This window comes from Nicotiana tabacum, chromosome 5 (genome assembly GCF_000715075.1).
Source record: "Nicotiana tabacum cultivar K326 chromosome 5, ASM71507v2, whole genome shotgun sequence".
NCBI lineage: Eukaryota > Viridiplantae > Streptophyta > Magnoliopsida > Solanales > Solanaceae > Nicotiana > Nicotiana tabacum.
Window position 1 is genome coordinate 109787312 of NC_134084.1, and position 20424 is coordinate 109807735.

The 20424-nt window shown below is 37.4% G+C and overlaps 1 protein-coding gene across 1 annotated transcript; it reads right to left on the reverse strand.

The window, feature by feature from the left end:
- Positions 1–264: 264 nt before the first annotated feature.
- On the reverse strand, positions 265–9031 carry LOC107795285 (syntaxin-132-like). The gene is made up of 13 exons (XM_016617896.2): positions 8863–9031; positions 6568–6687; positions 6349–6405; positions 5216–5264; positions 4374–4462; positions 4216–4289; positions 3525–3567; positions 3386–3446; positions 3251–3276; positions 3070–3147; positions 810–890; positions 606–671; positions 265–488 (listed from the first exon to the last, which is right to left on the reverse strand). The coding sequence occupies exons 1-13, from the start codon at positions 8878–8880 to the stop codon at positions 315–317; spliced, it is 936 nt and encodes a 311-aa protein (XP_016473382.2). The 5' UTR covers positions 8881–9031; the 3' UTR covers positions 265–314.
- Positions 9032–20424: the final 11393 nt, after the last annotated feature.

Genomic DNA, 20424 nt, shown 5'->3' on the forward strand with positions numbered 1-20424 from the left:
TTCAATAAAATTTGAATCAATAGTATTCTTCCAGTACAGAGTAGTATTCTCCCAAATTCCAACCAAGAAAAAGAAAAAGATTACATATTTCAATCGCAGGTCAGACTCTATAAATAGAGATAAGCCCCAAGGTCCACATGTACAAAACCAAGAAATGGTATATATCAATAGCATATCCAGTGATAGTATCCATTATATATATATATATATATATATATATATATATATATATATATATATATATATATATATATATATATGTATATATATATATATATGTATACATTGCTTAACTGGGTGATGAATAAATTAAATTAAGCACCCTTGTTACTGCTCCATGGTTTAATCACGCCAACGACGATGATTGCAACAATAATGAGGAGGATAATGATGGCAAAGCACATCCATTTTCTGGAATTCCTTTGTAGTTTCTTCGCCTTTTGTAAAGCAGTATTCCCTGATTGCACATGGTCTACAGCAGTTGAAACCTGAAAATTCGGGTTGTTTGGAAATGAGGAAACATAAATGTAGCAGTCCCAAAGTGCCAATTCTTATTTTAAACAGGCTAGTAGAAGGGATAATACAAGGATAAAGAATTTCAGTACCTGTGATTCTATATTATCAAGCATGTCTCCTTGAGCATCAACCAGCACTGCTATGTCCAAGAATATCTGCGTAGCAGTATACAATAAAAAATTTAACCAGATATGTATTACTCATTTATCATGTCCCCATATATATATATATTCCTTTAATTGTCATGTTTCCAAATTGGTACCAGACTAGATGTGAATAAGGAAAGCATATACCTGTTGCAACTCAAGAAGCTTTCTCTCTAATTCTCTGACTGCATCATGGCGCTCTTGAATTTCAGCTAGAGTGCCCATTATCTGCAAGTCGCCAACAATGAGAACCAGTATACTATTAAATCACCAATCACTAAAATTTCAACTTACTAGCAAGATTACTAACGTACCTAAGCTTCTTTATCACACAATAGGCCAAAAGTTTGCATGTAATGTTATTTAATAGAACATGAAGAGAAAAAGAAATAAGGATCAGGTGATGGTGGTTCACTTTCATTGTATATTTCGGGCACTAGTTGTTACATTTCATCATACTTGGTCATTAGATCAAGATTGGCGGCCAAAAAATGATATGCACTGAAATAATAACATAAAACTCCAGAAAATCTTATCAATTTCAGTCACCAAAATAATAACCCTTTCCCACTATTATCTGCTGCCTCTATCACCAAGCGGCCAGAGCTAGTTCCCCTGCTATCTCCCCTCTTTTGAACATAATTCCAGTATGTTGCGTCATTCACTTTTTCGAGTGCTACACTACTCCAAGGGAAAGCCACTGATCAGTCATTAGCAGCTTGAGGATAAAAAAGATCTTTGTCAACTTGGCCTTATCCAGCTTGTATATTTCGGGCACTAGTTGTTACATTTCATCATACTTGGTCATTAGATCAAGATTGGCGGCCAAAAAATGATATGCACTGAAATAATAACATAAAACTCCAGAAAATCTTATCAATTTCAGTCACCAAAATAATAACCCTTTCCCACTATTATCTGCTGCCTCTATCACCAAGCGGCCAGAGCTAGTTCCCCTGCTATCTCCCCTCTTTTGAACATAATTCCAGTATGTTGCGTCATTCACTTTTTCGAGTGCTACACTACTCCAAGGGAAAGCCACTGATCAGTCATTAGCAGCTTGAGGATAAAAAAGATCTTTGTCAACTTGGCCTTATCCAGCTTGTATATTTCGGGCACTAGTTGTTACATTTCATCATACTTGGTCATTAGATCAAGATTGGCGGCCAAAAAATGATATGCACTGAAATAATAACATAAAACTCCAGAAAATCTTATCAATTTCAGTCACCAAAATAATAACCCTTTCCCACTATTATCTGCTGCCTCTATCACCAAGCGGCCAGAGCTAGTTCCCCTGCTATCTCCCCTCTTTTGAACATAATTCCAGTATGTTGCGTCATTCACTTTTTCGAGTGCTACACTACTCCAAGGGAAAGCCACTGATCAGTCATTAGCAGCTTGAGGATAAAAAAGATCTTTGTCAACTTGGCCTTATCCAGCTTGTATATTTCGGGCACTAGTTGTTACATTTCATCATACTTGGTCATTAGATCAAGATTGGCGGCCAAAAAATGATATGCACTGAAATAATAACATAAAACTCCAGAAAATCTTATCAATTTCAGTCACCAAAATAATAACCCTTTCCCACTATTATCTGCTGCCTCTATCACCAAGCGGCCAGAGCTAGTTCCCCTGCTATCTCCCCTCTTTTGAACATAATTCCAGTATGTTGCGTCATTCACTTTTTCGAGTGCTACACTACTCCAAGGGAAAGCCACTGATCAGTCATTAGCAGCTTGAGGATAAAAAAGATCTTTGTCAACTTGGCCTTATCCAGCTTGTATATTTCGGGCACTAGTTGTTACATTTCATCATACTTGGTCATTAGATCAAGATTGGCGGCCAAAAAATGATATGCACTGAAATAATAACATAAAACTCCAGAAAATCTTATCAATTTCAGTCACCAAAATAATAACCCTTTCCCACTATTATCTGCTGCCTCTATCACCAAGTATTAGCATCAGATCATCCAGAATAGTCATTTCCCACCGTTCATTCCATTTCTAGGAATTTGACGATCCCTATCAGACTTAAGAGGGTTGAAAGATGGATCATTCCAATGTCAATAAGCAGCTTCTGAGATGGTAAAAGAATGTTGCTGGAGTAAGGCATCACGGGCTTTATGTGATTCTGAGAAAACGTATTTAAACATAAAACAGCACTAAATGGCATAGGCTGGCCCAATTCCATGTTTAACAAAGCAGTGGAAAAGCCAACAGAAACTTAAGCTATTTACAAGCATGGACTTTTTAATCCCAGAGATAATAGCTTCAAGCATTAAGATATTGATCCTACGCGCTATGTGAATAGGTTACAACCTAATAATACTAGCGCATAAGGTAACAATACAAATTTTTTGAAAGGAAGAGATTGCAAAAACCATTGAGCAGGTTCATACCTGTCCTCGCCCTTGTTGCTGAATAGCTTTCTGGAATATTTGTTCACTATCCCCAGTCTCTATCAATCTATCAATTGTCTGAAGATGAAAATAGAGGGAAACAAGAAAAAGGGGGACAGTTAGAAGATATACGAAAAAGAATCTACGTTCTCAATAAGTAACAAGAACTACAAAGCTTTACTTCTTCATCAGCTCGATTACCCGTCACTGGCGACCACAAAAAGAGAAAGATACAAACAAAAAAAAAAGCAATTAGAATTTGTTTTGAAAACATTTAAAATCCATGCAGAAATTCAAACTCAGAAGTTTTTTGCACCTGTGAATACTCGCCTTTCAACAACCTCACGGTATTCATGGTGGATGTTTTCTCTTAAAGTCTGCAAACATTTTAATCAATTGAACCTAATAGCAAGTAAAACCTAGAGAAAAAGCCATTCTTAACGCAACTGACGTACCTGAAACTCGGCCATCTTATCTTTGAACTTCTTTTTCAAGGAACTGCGCATATATAACGAGTTAAGTGCATACCATAGGTATATCAAGATAAGTATTAAGAATGTGCAATAATGCAAGAGGGAAAGACTAAAGAGAACAATAAGGGCTTCACTTTAACTATTTCTCCCATATATTAAGCACTGACAAACTGGAAATTACTAACTGAATTGTTTCCACATGTGTGCATATAAGAACTAAGAGTAAAAGTTAAGATTTTAATACTTTAATGATTTGATAACAGGGAGTACTATAAGGAGGAAACACACTGTTTCTGTTTAACAGGGATTATAATCACCCATCCATAAATGAATTACTAAAAGGAGGAAATACACTGAAAATATTCTGCTGTCTACAATCAAGTTCAACAGAAACTATACATCCCCTAGCACAAACATTATTTACTCTCCTGATCAGTACAAAATTCAAGAATTCAAACTCTATTTACTATGAAAACATTAGTGTTTGGGACTGAGGCATAGCAGTTGTTGTTGTTGCTTGCCGCAGCATAGTGTCTACATACATCATAGCCAACCAATTTGAGCATCTCTTTAAAATAACTTTGTGATACCCATTCAACAATGTCAAAATAGTAACTGTATGACAATGAAGTAACTATCAGAGAAACAAAGGAGACAAAGTAGTCGACATTACACGGTTGTAGCTGTTCTTGATCTGTCAACAGCTGATCCTTTACCACATCCCGGCTTGTTTCTATTGGCTAGATTCTGCAAGAGAATGAACAATAGATTGAAACAGAGAGAAGATTAAAGGACCAAAAGTACAACATGTAAGAATTTAATGTTACTCACTTCTTTATCAAGTTCCTCAATTTTTAATTTGATTAATCGAGCTATTTTTCCGACTTCATCGACATCTTTTTCCATTCGCTGCTTAATTGCTGCAGGTTACAATTTTATCAATTAACAACTACCTACTTAAAAACAACAGCAAACACAATATGAAAACGAATAGCAAGAATCAAAGGAGAACGGACTTTCCCAAGCAAAGGGAAGATCTTACTCAGTGCAAAACTCCAATTTCAATTGTTATTTTATTCGCTACATTTGCAAAACCAAAAACAAACATTCAATAAACTGCACCTACTTGCTTCATAAACATCCTAAATTTAAGGACAGTAGCACTAATCCATTCCCAAATTGCTTTAGGGCATGCTCTCATCTTTTATCTGTACTCCTAATGTGTTTATTATTTGTAAAAAAAGGGAACAATATGGTCTCTGTGTTACATAAATTGGGATACATACTTATACAAAAGAACACACAAATTGGAATAGAGGGAGCATCTAGTTATCTTATGTCTTAATTCATTCTACTTTCTATTGTATGGTATATCAAGAATGACAGACCTCTTTCTACAAAATTGTGGAAGTCTACCTGCAGGATATCATAAGAACATATAATAATCTCACTACATAATACTGAACTCTGATGCATGTCTTTTTTCCTAAAGTAAAACCATTTTTGACATTTCAACTATCCTTTTGAAGAAAGTTTTTGATTCAACTTTGGTAACACATTGGGTGCTTCTTACTCCAATCAAGTTAAACTAGGTTCCATAAAAAGTTAGTGAGTATATATTACGAGTCCAGAATACCATAAAAATGCAAATCAATGGCGAAAGGATGGGTTACCTTTCATAGCAGCAGCTTTTGTAACAGCCTTTGATTCCTCATGAGCATCCTGTTAGAACATTCAGATCTTTAAGTATTTACATGTTTACCTGGTATTTAAAGAAACAAAAGATTATGCAGATCTTCCAACCTCATTTGGCTCATATATCTTCTGCTAAGTAACCTACATTGCGCCTACAGTTCTTAAAGTTACCACTTCAACCTCTATGTTAGTTGAAGTACACATATTGAGAGAGAATTATGAATTTTAGAGGGAATATATGGAAGAGCCTTCTAGTTATGTATAGGAACACGATTTATCTCTGGAAGCTAGGTTATGTTACGGAACAGCTAAAAGTCAAAATGCTCAGTCAACCAACAATCTTTTGGACACAGTGCTTTTCCTGACTTAGACACAGTGCTCTTAATAAATCTAAACACCAATGAACTGGTGGAAAAATGAAGTTGCAAAAGATGGCAACTACTATCTGATAAACCATGACATGGAATACATACCGTCAACAATATTAATTCTCAAACAGTAGAAGCTCGCCGGAATACTTGTCAAAGAAAAAGAAAAGGAAGCTCGTTGTAATCTTACTAAAAAACTGAGATACACAGGCTTATAAATTAGGTGGTCAATAGAAAGGAAGTTAATCATATAACACATTAGAGTTTTACTGGTTTTAGTATAAATATCCAAATCCAGAGAGAATACAAATATTTAAAATGTGACACCTTTGTGTGCTTGATTAGCACATCGAGGAATGCAAATTTTAAAACAAAATCTCTGCAAGTGAAAGTTGAACCTTGGAGCAGAAAGACGTTCAATTAAACCAAGAGCTTTCTACATCAAGTGGCGAATAAAAGAGGTTACATTAGAATTTTAAAGACCTCGAACACATATCTTATAACACACAACAAGAAACCAAACTCATAAAAGAAATACAGGCATGAGCTGCTCATCAAAGAATGATCAAGTTGTTAGAGATAGAAGCAGTGTCTCTGACACAAAAGTAAAAGAAAAAGGGAAAACGTGAAGTACTCAAATGCACTTTCGAGGAAATTAGGTGCCACTTCATTGCAGGGTTATATTTTGGCAATTGTACCTTTTAAAGAGAAAGACTGAAAGAAAAAAGGACAGAAATTTATACCTGAAGTTTCTGGAGTAGTCCGTTCAGTTTTTCATATTGTTTCTCAATTTGTTGAACCTAGCACACGAAGATAAGTGGGGCAAGAAATGGAGGAAGTGAGAAAGCTTCATGATATCAACTTCAAAATACCAGAGAAAGTAATTGAAGAAGGGGAGGGAGAGGGATAGTACAATCATGGTATTATTCTTCTAAAAAAAAGCAACAAGATTATTCATAAACCTTTTTAAAGAAATCATCGAGGCCTAGCTCCCCGGAATTCATTGCTCTTTGTGTTCCCATTTCAATATCTCCATTTCTATCATTTTGATGCCTAGGGGCCTCGAAAGTATCAAAATCATCCTACAAGAGAAATCAAGCTGTTATAATATGAGAAATGAAATTTTATATGTTTTTCAACAAGTGCATTACCAAAAGGATATAGATAATTATATTGAGTACTACATGCAGCAACATGCTTCAAGGATTATATCAAAGCCGACATGAGTGAATGAAGTTAAAAAACTAAGACCACTAAAAATAGCACTAAACATACTAAACTTTTGGAGAAGTTCAGTGACACAGACATTGAATATCCTCTGAAATCATCAGTAAAGAAACAAAAAAAGGAGTTCCCTAGGATAATCATTTTTTATATATAAATGGCAAAACAAAGGCTAATTAATTTTACATACATCTTTTTTTAATAAGAGTGGTGTCTGGGCCAGCTTGCGCACCTCACAATTCCACCAGGTACCTTAATTTTACATACGTCTTATACCACATGAAGAAAATCCAGGTTCAAGGACAGTTGGTCAATGACAAACTATACCCACAGCTATTAGAGTTTTACATACCACATTGAGAAGGAAAAGGATTTTCAGGTTGCCAGACCAAAAAGTTATGTAGAATATACCATTTATGAAGCGAAATTTTTGAACTATAAATCACATATCCAGTTATCAGCTCTTTGGTTCAAAGTTACAGCAAAAAGATGGATCTCATTAGTGAGTAGTGACACTCTTTCATCTATTATCATGGAGATAAGATAGTTATAATGACACCATATTAGCATTGGTTCCTTTTTATTTCAGCAAGACGTTTAACCGAGCACTCATTAGAGACCAAAATGCCAACCCAAATATTGCTACGAGGTGTAAAAACAGCTTATAGTTTGACAATTCTCGGGTCGAAAATGTGCCATGGAGATAGTTTGACAATTCTCGGGTCGAAAATGTGCCATGGAGAGGAGTCTACAGAGGATCAGGCAACTTTGCCTCCTAATATCTAATCTTACCAAGAAAATGTGTTAAAATATGTGCAGGGAAAAAGTATGGACACTTCTTTCACCTCCATAACAGGGAAACAATTGAGAATAGTGCTTCCGAAGGAGAAGATCATGCTAAGGCTAGAGTCATTTTCCCCCTCCATAAAAGGGACACGACAACATTCAGACATAATCATTGACAACGAAGCCTAAGAATCATTTCTCTTCCTTGTGCATTAAAATCCTTATAAGCAATGGAAATTCTAGGAAGTTGTTTTCCTTCACTTCTTCTATCCCTTACAGCATTAAGTTTAAAAGCCAACTTCATCGTAGTGGCAAAGAAAGGCCAAAGAATGTAGCTTTTTAACAATTGTCATGATCCAAATGTCATTTTGTACTGTCTTTTTCATTACAATTATTTACTACAGAAACCTTTTTCTTAATCAAATCAAGAAGAAGAACATGGTAAGTCTGAGTGATGACATACAAATATTTGACCATTTAAGCTATGAAAAGTGAAGCAAGGGAAAACACAAAAAGGTTCAAAATAAATTTTTGTCTTTTTTCCATTTCTTTGTCATTCTCAGCTGTTCATACAGATTTAAAAAATGGTAAATTGGGTATACTGGCAAATAAAATTTGATCCTTTTAAGCTAGGAAAGCATTGAAATCCAAGAAAAGGTTAACAGGTTTTGTTCTTTTCCCATTTCTCAGCTGCCAAAAGAATTAACAAGAAAAAGAGGTAAATTGGTTATAATGACCAATAAAACATGACCCTTTGAGCAATGAAAGTGAAACATGGAAAATCCATAAAGATTTAACAAGTTTTGTTCTTTTCCTATTTCTTTGTATTTATCAGCTTCCATATAAATTTTAAATTAAAAAAAGGGTAAAGTGGCTATCATGGCAACTAAAATTAGACTATTTGAGCAATAAAAGCAGTGAAAGATGAAAAAATCCAAAAGGGGTCGACAAGTTTTGTTCTTTTTCTCATTTCTTTGTATTTGTCAGCTCTCATACAGATCAAAAAAACAAATGGTAAAGTAGCTATCATGGCAACTAAAATTTGACCCCAATTCGAGGTCAGCATCGTCATAAAAAAATTGACCCTTTGACCAAAGAAAGAAGTGAAGAAAGGGAAAATCGAATAAGGGTCGAAAAAGATTCATTCTTTTCCCAATTCTTGAAATTTCTGAGCTGCCATATAGATCAAGAAAATGTAGATACAGAAAAAACAAGAGGGGTGTTAGGGGGAAATATGGAAAGCTTACATTTAAAAGGTCGTTCATTGTGGAGAAGAATGAGAGATCTTTTTGGTGCTCTCTCTCTCCTCCGTAGTTTTCTTCTCTATAAGTTTTGCTTTGAGAATTTTAAAGAGAGAGAGACAGTGATACGAAAGAATGTGCTTTGCTGTTGCAACAGCGTGTGAATATTCGGTGACAGAGCGTGAAGGGAGGTTTCTTTTCTTCAATTCAAACCTTCTTCTGTTACAATACTACTATTTTTAATAGAGTAGTAATAAATTCTATCGTTTCTTTTCTTCAAACAAGGACTTCTACAGTTCTGTTTCTCACTTTGAAGTTTGAACTTAAAAAAGCTAAAAGCTCACAATAGCCCACTAAGTTTGATGTTTCACCCAGAATTGTCTGATTACCCGAATTAAATTCTACTCAGTAATAGTTTAGCTGAATCGGTATAATTTTTATCAACATTTTGGTGTTATTTATCCCACATAAAGGTATCAAAAAGACAATTGTACTCTGTGATGCCCATGACACACGGCGGACTTATGAGAGTGGCGCAAGCAGGACTGAGTACATATTATTTCAGACGAATTCCACATTGAAATGGGAGTGAAATGTGAAAGAACTTAGCATGACATAAGTTCATATGGTACGCACGCTTTTGGGGCTCGATGTGATGTAGCCCAGAAGACAAATCCGTACGGGCTTAGGCCCAAAGCAAATGATACGTGTCATGGGCTTGGGTCGTGACAAATATGGTATCAGATCGAATCTCCCTCAATACGATGGTGGGACAAACCTCAGCGAGGACGCTAAGTCCCGAGATCAAGCAGAACGGGCGGGATTCTAGACTGAAAAACTTATGTCAAGCTTGGGTCGTGATATACCCCTCAAACCTTTTATGATCACCCATATACAAGGTTAAAATTTGAAAGAGAAAATTTATCTAAGTTTATTTAGCTTCAATCTAGTCCAAGGTTTAGATTATACATGGCATATCTCTTTTTTTATATATGAACCAAACAGTAGTACAAAATGACTTGAGGATCATTAATCTCAGTATATAATCCTAAAATTATATAATTTGCAAACCAAACAACCCCTTAATACATAAGGTGAAACATTAACACCCCCAGAGTTTTCAAAAGCGGTAACCATCAGTGCAATCCAACAAAATCCGGTAGGGGTGTTCATGTTTCGGTTTGAATCGATTTTTCCTTAAAAAGAAACCAAATCAAGTAAGTCGATTTTTCAAATATTAGAACCAAACCAAACCAATTAAGTCGGTTTTATCTCAATTCGGTTTATGTCGGTTTTTTGATTTTTTCGGTTATTGGTCGGTTTTTTCTTAAATATAAGACATACACTACCAAACACATATTTCAGCGACCACATTTTCAACGTAACACTATCAAATCAATTGCCCTTTGAGAAATCTATTATTTACCAAGATATATTGATGATAATTGAATCAAATAGTGATGAATAATTTAAGAACTCAATTAAAAATATATTATTTTTAACATGAATAGATTCTTACACTTAACAAAAGAAAACTACCAATCAAACTAGAATGTAAAGGTAAAGAACTGTACTAAAAATGCAAACGATTAACATTTACTATAAATTTTTTGAAACTTTGTATAAAAGTATACATATATATAGGTGTAATAAGGAATTTAAAATAGCTACTCCTATATTCGGTTTGGTTCGGTTTTTTTTTTTTGATTAAAACCAAAACCAAACCAAATTTAATCGGTTTTTAAATTTCAAAACCAAAACCAAATCAAACCAAAAAGTATCGGTTTTTTGGTCAGTTTGGTTTGATTTTCAGTTTGGTTCGATTTTTCGAATTTTTATGAACACTCCTAAAATCCGGTTATTCTTTGAGATAAAATTTAAATTTGTCTTTAAAGGGTTAGAGATAGTTGCGAAGAAAATGGCTTCCGCCCAAAGTGAAGAAAATCATTATCTTTTTTTGGTAAAAATATTGTCTTTGTAAAATATTTCCTAATAACCAAGCATCAAAAGTTGACTTATTATCTGAAAACAATACCGTAATACCGAATACACCCCTAGAAACCATTGATTTTCCGACAAATAATGGTGTAGAATATTTTATTTTAGTATACAATGAAAAGGAATGCCTTTTCTAATAAAAGGACTGTATGTGTTCCTGACAGCTGTTTGACCAAAAAGTTTTAAGTCGTTAAAAGTTGAATCCAAGTTAAAAGTAATAAATTACATATCCGAAGTTTAACAACTTTGGTGGTACGGGACCGTGTTCAAGTCAACTAATGTCAAGTTAGTGCTCGATGACTATCAATAAATGTGAGAATAAAAACATGCAATAAATGTGATAAATGACATTAAATGTAATAAGAAGGAATTTGTCACTCAAATGTTAAATAAGATGGATGATTCCTTCTTCTGACTACAGCGTGTGACAACAGACTATGAAAATGAACAAAGTGTCCTTGGATCTTGTGAACTAAAGGGGAATATTTTGTAATGGAATCCAACAGAGGAGACAAGACAAGCTTTTTGTATATTCTTGATGGTCAACCCTTTACAAGATGTTCTTCTTAAATGTCCCCAGCCCCCTCTTGTTTCCTCTCTCTTCCTATTTATAAAGGATATTCCTAGAAAACTCTAGAAAAGTATAATTTGGGGGAATATTTAATGGAATATTCCTATTCATAATCATAGGAATATTCGAACAGTTGCAGCTGTTTATTCTCTACTCGACCTCGGCACTGGTCTCTCTCTCTGAGCGACTCCTCGCCACTGGACCGAACTTGATTTCGACCTCGGCCTCAGCTCGTCTGTCATTAAGTTAGACCTAATTTTGACCCATACAGTTAGTCCCTTCGCTTATTGAGGTCGTCCTCTTGGGAGTCCTCGATGAGCGGATTTTATCTGTATCTAATCACAAGACATTTCGCCGTGGCGAACGAGCTGAATTGGTCGACGTCGCATTGATGACGGATCGGCTCAAAGGTTGTGGTTGGCGTGGCTAACATAGGGTGACGTCACGGCCACACGCGTTATCATTACGCATCTTCCCGATGCAATGTGTCGTTTCCAGTGCCTCTATTGCTTCGATTTTAGTGTCAATGACAGTTTCTTGCATCGATCTGTATCTTATAAATAGGGGAAGGGAGATTCAAAAATGAAACTTTTCGCATTTCATATTCCTTTGGCACTTTGCTTGTTCTTCTGCTTCTTCTCTAACCCTTGCTTCCGATTTCCTTCTGCTTTTCAGCTCTAGCTTACGGTTTCTTTTTCCGTTGATACTCTCGTTCCGAGTCTACTGTATACACGTTACTGCGGAAATGACAAACTCCCCTCACACTTCTGACATAGTTTCTGATGCCACCTCTCTATCGGTAGCCATGCCTTCCGGTAGCGGTGAACCCACGGTTGCGGAAGAAGAAAGTTTTCTTACCATGGAGGAGATTGTTCCTCGGAACCCGTCGGTCAGAAATGACTTCCCAAAAGAACTTGCCCCTGCGCCTGAGCAGGTACTATCAGTTATGGGGTCGAAATAATTATCTGACATGCGACCTAAATTCTGTATTCCTACTCACGTCGACATTGTTCCGGCGGGGAACGACACGATACAAATTCACCAGCCTGGGTATTGCGCTTTCTACGCCTACCCATTTTTAGTGGGTTAATCTCTTCCTCTTCCCCTACTAGCCGAGGAGTTCTGCTGCTTTTGTGGCGTCTGCCCGGCATCGCCAGCCCCTTACCTATATAAAGTCTTTTAGATGTTGGCGAAGTTCGCAGAGTTGGCCGGCTGCGAAGTCTCCATCCGTCATCTGCTGCATCTCTTCTCGCCTAGTTTATATCGAGGCACGCTGATTCATCTCCGCCACCATGGGACTAAAGGATTAGTGACGGGGATGGATGATAAGGCGAACCATCGGTTCTGGTGCAATTACTTCTTCGTCAGGATCAAGCACGTAGTGGCAGACCCAGCCGGGTTTTTCGAGCAGTGGAACTTCAATCGTAATGGTTTTTTATCATCTGTCATATATTTTGTTTACCCCCCCCCCCCTCTTTTGTTTTTGACTTGCTCATGTCTTTCTACTTTTAGCTGGTAGGCGTCCACTTTCCTTGGTTCTTGATATCGAAGACTGGGTAACTCACGTCATACCTCATACTATGGGAATTCGCGACTGGGCGTCCTTTAACAAGCGGTTTGGTCCCAAGCCTTCGACTAGTGAGTCTGATTCTCATTTCCCCAACCCTTTCATTTTCGTTATAGCCTACCACCGTCTTGTCATTATTTTTTTTAACATGATTTTCTTTTTTCGCCAGGTCGGTGAGCTTCCAAGAAAGCAAAGGCTCTGATGCCCGCATTCTGCCAGGTGGTCGCTTAGCTGGAATGCAATTTGTACTGGCCGAGTCTGTACGAGAGGGTCAAACTCTAGCTCTGCCATTGGGTGATTTCGCCCCACATGCAGCCATTACGTAGGCTGAGACTTCCGATCACCGTGTTCTGCACCTAATTGACAAGTCATCTCATGATGATGAGGAGGCAGTACCGAGGAAAAGGCAGAGGGTGGAAACTAGAAGAGTTGGTGCTGTTGATACCGAGTCGAAAATGCCCATTGTTTTAGATGCGGAGGCGACATCCTTACTGGGCATTGAGGCTGCTCCCACCCCGGCTATCATCATGGAGGAAAGGCCGACGGAGCTGAAGGGACCTACGACAGAGGGAACCTGCACAAATAGCCGAGGTCAGCTCATCATCAACGTGCGGAAGGGATAAAACTATCCTCGTAGAAGATGATAGGTCGGTCTCTGATGTCGACTTTGAGGAGGTGCGGGCTTTTGAGGAGACGTTCACCCGAGTGGAGATAAGGACGGAGAGGCCTAATTGGCACATAGTCATCCCCGTAGATTATGACCTTTTGGCCAACTCGGAACGGATAGTGCTGACCTGCGCTCCTCTGTGTGCGGATTCTGAGAACAGGACGTTGCAGATGCTGAAGGATGCAGATCTGTCGTTGGGTATATCTGGCATGGCCTTGCGAGTAAGTTTGTTTTTCCCATGTTAGGTTAGTTCATTTCATATGTGTAATTTACTCCCGCTGACATGTCAACTTTTAGTGTCAGACCTTCATTATAGAGATTGAGCGTGATCGGTGGGAAGAGCGTAGGGAGACCTTTTTCAAGAAGATGGTATCCAAGTACAATGAGTACCGCTCTAAGCACCGAACGCTAGTCGACTTACTTATCCAGGACGACTAGTTTTAGATGCTTTGAAATGGGCTCAAGTAGAAAGATGAGGAGCTGAGGGAGAAGGACGAGGAGCTTATAAGGGCCATCGGCAGATGCAGCGTGCTCGAGGGGGCGCTGAGGGCTAACGAGGATGAGCTCGATGTGATCAGGGGAGTGATGGCTGAGAATAATGACCTTCAGGCGCATGTGGCATCTTTAAGGGTCGAGCTCGAGCAGAGCGAAACAAGGGCCGTCAACTTGAGGGGTGAGTTGAGCACCAGGGTCGAAGAATTGGCCCGAGTTGAGAGAGCCAGAATGGCCGCTATTGTCACGCCCTAAAAACCAAGGAGCGCGACCGACGCTCAACCGGGTAAACCCGACTGAGCAATCCTGTTAGGTTTCATTCTGCCCAAACTAATTCATGAATAAAGAGGAGATGAACTCCAAATATCATACCTCGTAAATATATCATTAACGACTTCCATTTCATTTCCATTAGTAACTTCGTTCATAATCTTCAAAATATTACAAGTTTTATACATCTTTGACAAATATAAATATTTCTAATTCAATTCCCCATTATCAAACTCCACCCACAACCTGTCTACGGAGCCTCTAAATACAACTGAAGAGTAATATGGAAATGCCGGCAACAAGGCTCCAGCTATACCTCAAAATACAAGTACATGATAAACAACGGTACAGGACCCCGAAATGAAGTGGGGCTTACCAAGTCAGCTGAAGGAAGATGCGTCTCTAGCTGCGACCAACACTGCCTACTATGGAACCACCTACATCCATTTAAAGGTGTAGCGCCCCCGACAAAAGGGACGCTAGTGCCGTCGAATAGCACTAGTATGTATAACTAAATACCATCTCATTAGAAAGAACTATCATACAAGGGCAAAGAAATCATAAACACCATATCAATAGAAAGAACTATCATACAAGAACAAAGAAATCATAAACACCATCTCAATAGAAGGAACTATCATACAAGAACAGCGAAATCATAAACACCATCTCAATAGAAGCAACTATCATACAAGAACAAAGAAATCACAAAGATTCAACAAAAGCTTGAAACAATCACCACATCATCAAATAACAAGAATCGCATAGCTTTCACATAAAGCTTTAGGTTGGGACATTTCATACTGTTGCACCATCATTCACAATACCACCGCCTTCTTGTGCGGAGTCCGATCTCGGCCCGATCGGCTAAGCCGTCTCATTTGAGACGTATACCTCAATCACAATTTTATTCTCACTTTCCGGTTTCAATATCAGCACAATACCACCATGTGTGTAGCATGGCGTCCGATCACGGCCTGATTGGCTAAGCAATCTTACCAAGACGTTACCCTTTTCCATTAATCGTCTCACTTCAATTTTTGTTTCACATATATTAGTTCATCGGCACTTGGGGACACAATTATCACATCATACTTGGCACTAGGCCACATTCCATAATTTGAGCTCTTTTCCCCCACATTTCACATCAATGTCAATTTCAACAACAAGCCATTCAATCCAAAATGTCAAGTACACATGAGAGGAATTATAAATCATGGGCATATACAATATTTCATAAATTATACACCTCAAGTTTATTAGCAATGGAACTTTAAACACAACGGATTCTTCCAAAAAGGAGGGGACAACCAAACCACAGTAGAAACACACATCAAAGGCATAAACAAGCAATTACACCAATTATTCTTGAATTACTCTTTTCCAATCATGACAATATACAATTTCAACATCGAAGTATGTAACAACTCGGATCACATTGGATTTACTTATAAGGTAAAACATTATCTCGAACATCCAATTATGGGCATAAATTGTGTACAATGCCTTTAGGGCACTTTATTATTGAAGTCATTTATGGAAAGCAGAGTCAAGGCTCATTTCATAATCTGTTTCATATTTTCTCATGTCATAGGCATCACCAAGCACAATTATAATTCAAGTTCTCGGTACGTTGGCCACACTCTATTTTCCAAATTCATTTGATTTACTTCAAATATCTTTATACATAGAGGATTTCACATAGTTTGGCATAGCAATCTCAATTTAAACTTGATTTGAAATCTAGGCATTTTAGCACATAGTTCACATTCTTCGCATATCCTCAATTTACCAAGAATAGCATATTGAACACATTGAGATACACCTTTTACATATATCTTGCAACATTAATTCCTTTGAAATAACAAGTACTACATCAATCAAATTTCGGACTTACAATATTTGCATGAACGCCATGGGAGCTCGATTTCTAAGAAGAGGGGGTTTTAGCCATACATACCTTGTTTAAGCTTTCCTTAAGTTACTACAATGTATCAACATCTCTAGCGGTAATAATCTATAAGGAGAATGCGAAATCAATTAATAATTTAGAAGGATTTCCCATGGTATAACTCTCTTAGGAATTTCATCAAACACCTAATCATGTGAAATAGACAACAATGTTCTACAATGGAAATTCTTTCTTCCCTCATCCAATTTCATCAAGAACTACCCAAAATAGTTTATTAATCCCACATACTATAGCTTAGTGTCACATGAATGGCCTATTTCTAACCCCACAATATATTTTTGAACTCATAATCTCATATATGAAATATTAGAAGTAGGACGTACCTGGAAGATAATGAGCTAGAGATTATCATGCTTGATTCTTGAGGGTTTATGCAAGATTGATGATTAGGAGGCTAGGTTCCCTCTTTCTTTCTCTAAAATGATCTCACCTCTCTCTAGATTTAGTGTAAAATGGTCCCAAATGAAGTCCCAAAGCTTATTTATCAAAGTGGGTTCGGATATAAAAATTTCCAAAAATGACCCCCGAAGTCAAATATGTGGTGCAATTATGCTATAGCATAATTGAAATGTAGGAAGCATTCTTGCAGCATAATTATTATGCGATAGCATAATCGACAACATAATCAACATGCGACAGCATAACGTTTTGCCCAACATTGCTTCATTATGCGACGCATATGCTGTCCGCATAGTCATTTTGCGATCGCAAAATTGATCGCAAATCCAGCCTTTGGTAATTTGATCATAACTTTGTATAGAAATGTCCAAATGACAAACGATTTGAAGCGTTAGAAACTAGACTCAAAGACCTTTCATTTGATAGGTTTTTCACCACATAAAACCTTATATATATTTAGATATGCTCGTCCAAAGTGTGGACTTGTGCGAACTCATTTGGAATTTTAGCCTAGTATGAAAATTTTCAATTTGACTTAGACTTAGGCCTCCCATTAGACCCCACATTACACATTATAAGACTTATACACTTATTTACCAAATCCAATTGATGCCCATCATGCTAATAGCAAATAAAATATTATAATTAGCCTACCTAGCACCGCGAAATCCTAAATTACTAAGCAAAATTTCCGGGGCCTTACATTCTCCCCCCTTAGGATCGTTCGTCCTTGAATGAGGAGTAGAGTCTGCCCTAAACACTTAACATAATATATCTCTTTTCTTCTCACCTACCTCAAGTCCCTAAATTTTGACTAACTCCTAAATTTTTCAGAAATTTCGGCAGAGTCTCCTTTGTAACTAGGCCTATCCACCTGCCAGAGAGTCACCAAAACCATCCTAATAACACATCCACAACGAGACAAAGCACCACAATGTATATATCAACAATACTAATCTCACAATTACAAGAACTACATTATCATAAGGGTACCTAGATATGAACTGCACATTTCTAAATCATAATACCTAGAAGGTACCTTTCAAGTCAAAACCAATTGCTATACAATCAAGAGAAAATACCTTATTTCCACAACACTCTTGGTCTTTAATATGCCTCTTATACTTATAGGCTTTGCCATAACACATTCACGGAAACAATCCTAACCCCCAAACTTATATAACAAGGATGACAACTAGATACCGCGCATAAACTAACTATCCATTAACTTTACCTTCAATAATTTCCACCGGGATGATACACAAAGGATCTCCAACTACCTTCTTAGACATAGATGTATGAAAACACAAAATACATGGGGACAACTATGGGGAAACATCATACTCCTAGTGCGGCCTAATGTGAAATGCACTTATGTACCCTTCATTATAAATTCACATAACCTCTTCAGGAGAAAATATTGAGAATAACCTGTCGCCCTCCTAAATTCTAAATCTCTACGCGAACATCCATACTAAACCTTTGATGACCTTCAACGATTACTCTAAGATGTGCTATCATAATTTGACCATAAAATTTCCTATCGAATATATGTGACCACACTGTGATGCTTCCCATTTGACATGTTTAGACCTTCAATACCTAATAGATTCAATTCAATAAGGAACAACAGAGTTCAGGATTGGGCTGGAATTACTTAGGAATCCATTAAGGTGCTGAGCAGAGTATTTCATGAGGTTATATGCTAAGAGACACGGAGATTACTACTAACAATGCTGACATCGTACCATTGTGACGACATCAATTATCAGACAAATGAAGCACAGAGGTAACTAAAGATACGACAACTTGTCTTCTTAGTCAGTATGCCTATGGTATGTGTAGAAACTTGGAAGCATTTAATCTCAACCTTTTATGAGTGAAACCATATAGCTAGGACATCTTTATATGGAGATAATATCATGTATTGGTTAGAGGGGTTCTAATGATTAACATGATGCTCCGGGGAGAAAGAAAATAAAACTCATATCCACCCAAAGAGGTGGAATGCCAAGTATAGCAAAACTCCCCGCACATGACAATGACCTGGTCAATGATTCTAGAAGTCGAGTGTACAAAGGCATTAGAACCCAATGAGGCAATATAGAATAATCATGGAAGGTTGCAGATGTTCATAATGAGTTCTCCACGGATGTTGATTTGAGAAGTATCCCGATGCTAATGAAAGACAAGAAAGCATAAGAAGCAGGCATTATGTTATGATAACCCCCAAAGGTGCATTTAGTCTTGACAGGGAGTCTAGTAAGGGTCCTTATGAGAGAGGAAGTGTTATAGTAACACATAGGAGGACACGTTCTCTCCTATTTATTGAATAAGTGTTGGGAAACTATCTCAATAAATTCATTAACAGAGGAACACCATTAACACATGTTGTGGAGGTGTAAAGAGAGAATAAATATTTGTCATGCGTTTGTCATGCTTCTGCTATATTAATTCCCAACTAAGGTACACGACCATGTCACAGACAACCACAATACTAGGAACAAAGTGAGATACTTACTACGGGATGTCCCAAGTGGACACGGAGGTTATACTGAGATGGCAACACAAGATCTTTCTATGACGGGGATGTGAGGATCTTAGTTTTCAGAGATAACTTATGCACACAGTGACCATTTCTATTGACATGCACTCATATGATAGGTGTTAAGGCATGCTCTTATGTTACTAGAGAGTGAAAAGGTTTAATAATGATATTCGCAAGAGTAGGGTGACTATTCAAACCATAGAAGCCATATACACCGGTGAGAAGAAGAGTGACTTGAGAAGGATCGCAACACTGGGATGCTTTTCATGGAACTTGACACTCCATAGGTAAACATTATGACGGTGCATGCATAGGCACAAGTGAGCATACGTTGTCCATTTAAATAGAATGATTTTGTAAGAAATTCATCGGGTATAGTCCCTTGTTGAGAATTTAGGAAAGCAAGTGGGAAGTATTAATCCTAGAGTTACAACTCAATCCAAGGACATAATTATAGAACTTAATTTCACAAGTGAATGTAAATAAGAGAATTGGTGATAGAGTGGATTCACCAATAATACGTCTCATTCAAGGAGTAGGTTCATGCAATGTTTTGTGACTCAACATGTTATTAAGACCATGTCTATGAGAACTCTTCAATATGGATGTACATATACAACAAGAGTACGTTGGTTGTACTAAGGAGTGACTCATTTGGTGACGTTAGGTTGATAGGGCAATAGCTTAATCGATGCCCCTCGACTCCATATCCCTAACGTACATTGGTAACATACTGATATTCTACATGATCTGGTGGTGCAATGACATCAATAGGAACAAGGGTACTCCCCTTAACAACAAGTTCTACCAATCCCTCCATGGCTCGATACATTATCTTAACAAAATCTTGGGCAATCTACCTCAGATTTAATGGTGGGGTAATTCCCTCCTTACTGTTTCAAAGTCATGAATTACTCATCTTGAGATAAGACATAGAGAGGAAATTAGCTCCCTATCTTGAGTGCTACCGCACGATCTAGAGTATCAAAGAAGAGTGAAATTCCTAAATGTCCAAGTAGCCTCCTAATTATAGATGTTTTCAACAACACACCAATAAGAAGGACTTTACTAGACAAGGCTCCGA

Bases quoted from the DNA above. Each gene is read 5' to 3' on its own strand.
- LOC107795285 (XM_016617896.2), bottom strand. The intron at 4,463-5,215 runs GTAACCCATCCT...TGTAACCTGCAG, and splicing joins AAAAGCTGCTGCTATGAAAG to CAATTAAGCAGCGAATGGAA. The intron at 3,568-4,215 runs GTAATGTCGACT...ATATATGCGCAG, and splicing joins TCAAGAACAGCTACAACCGT to TTCCTTGAAAAAGAAGTTCA.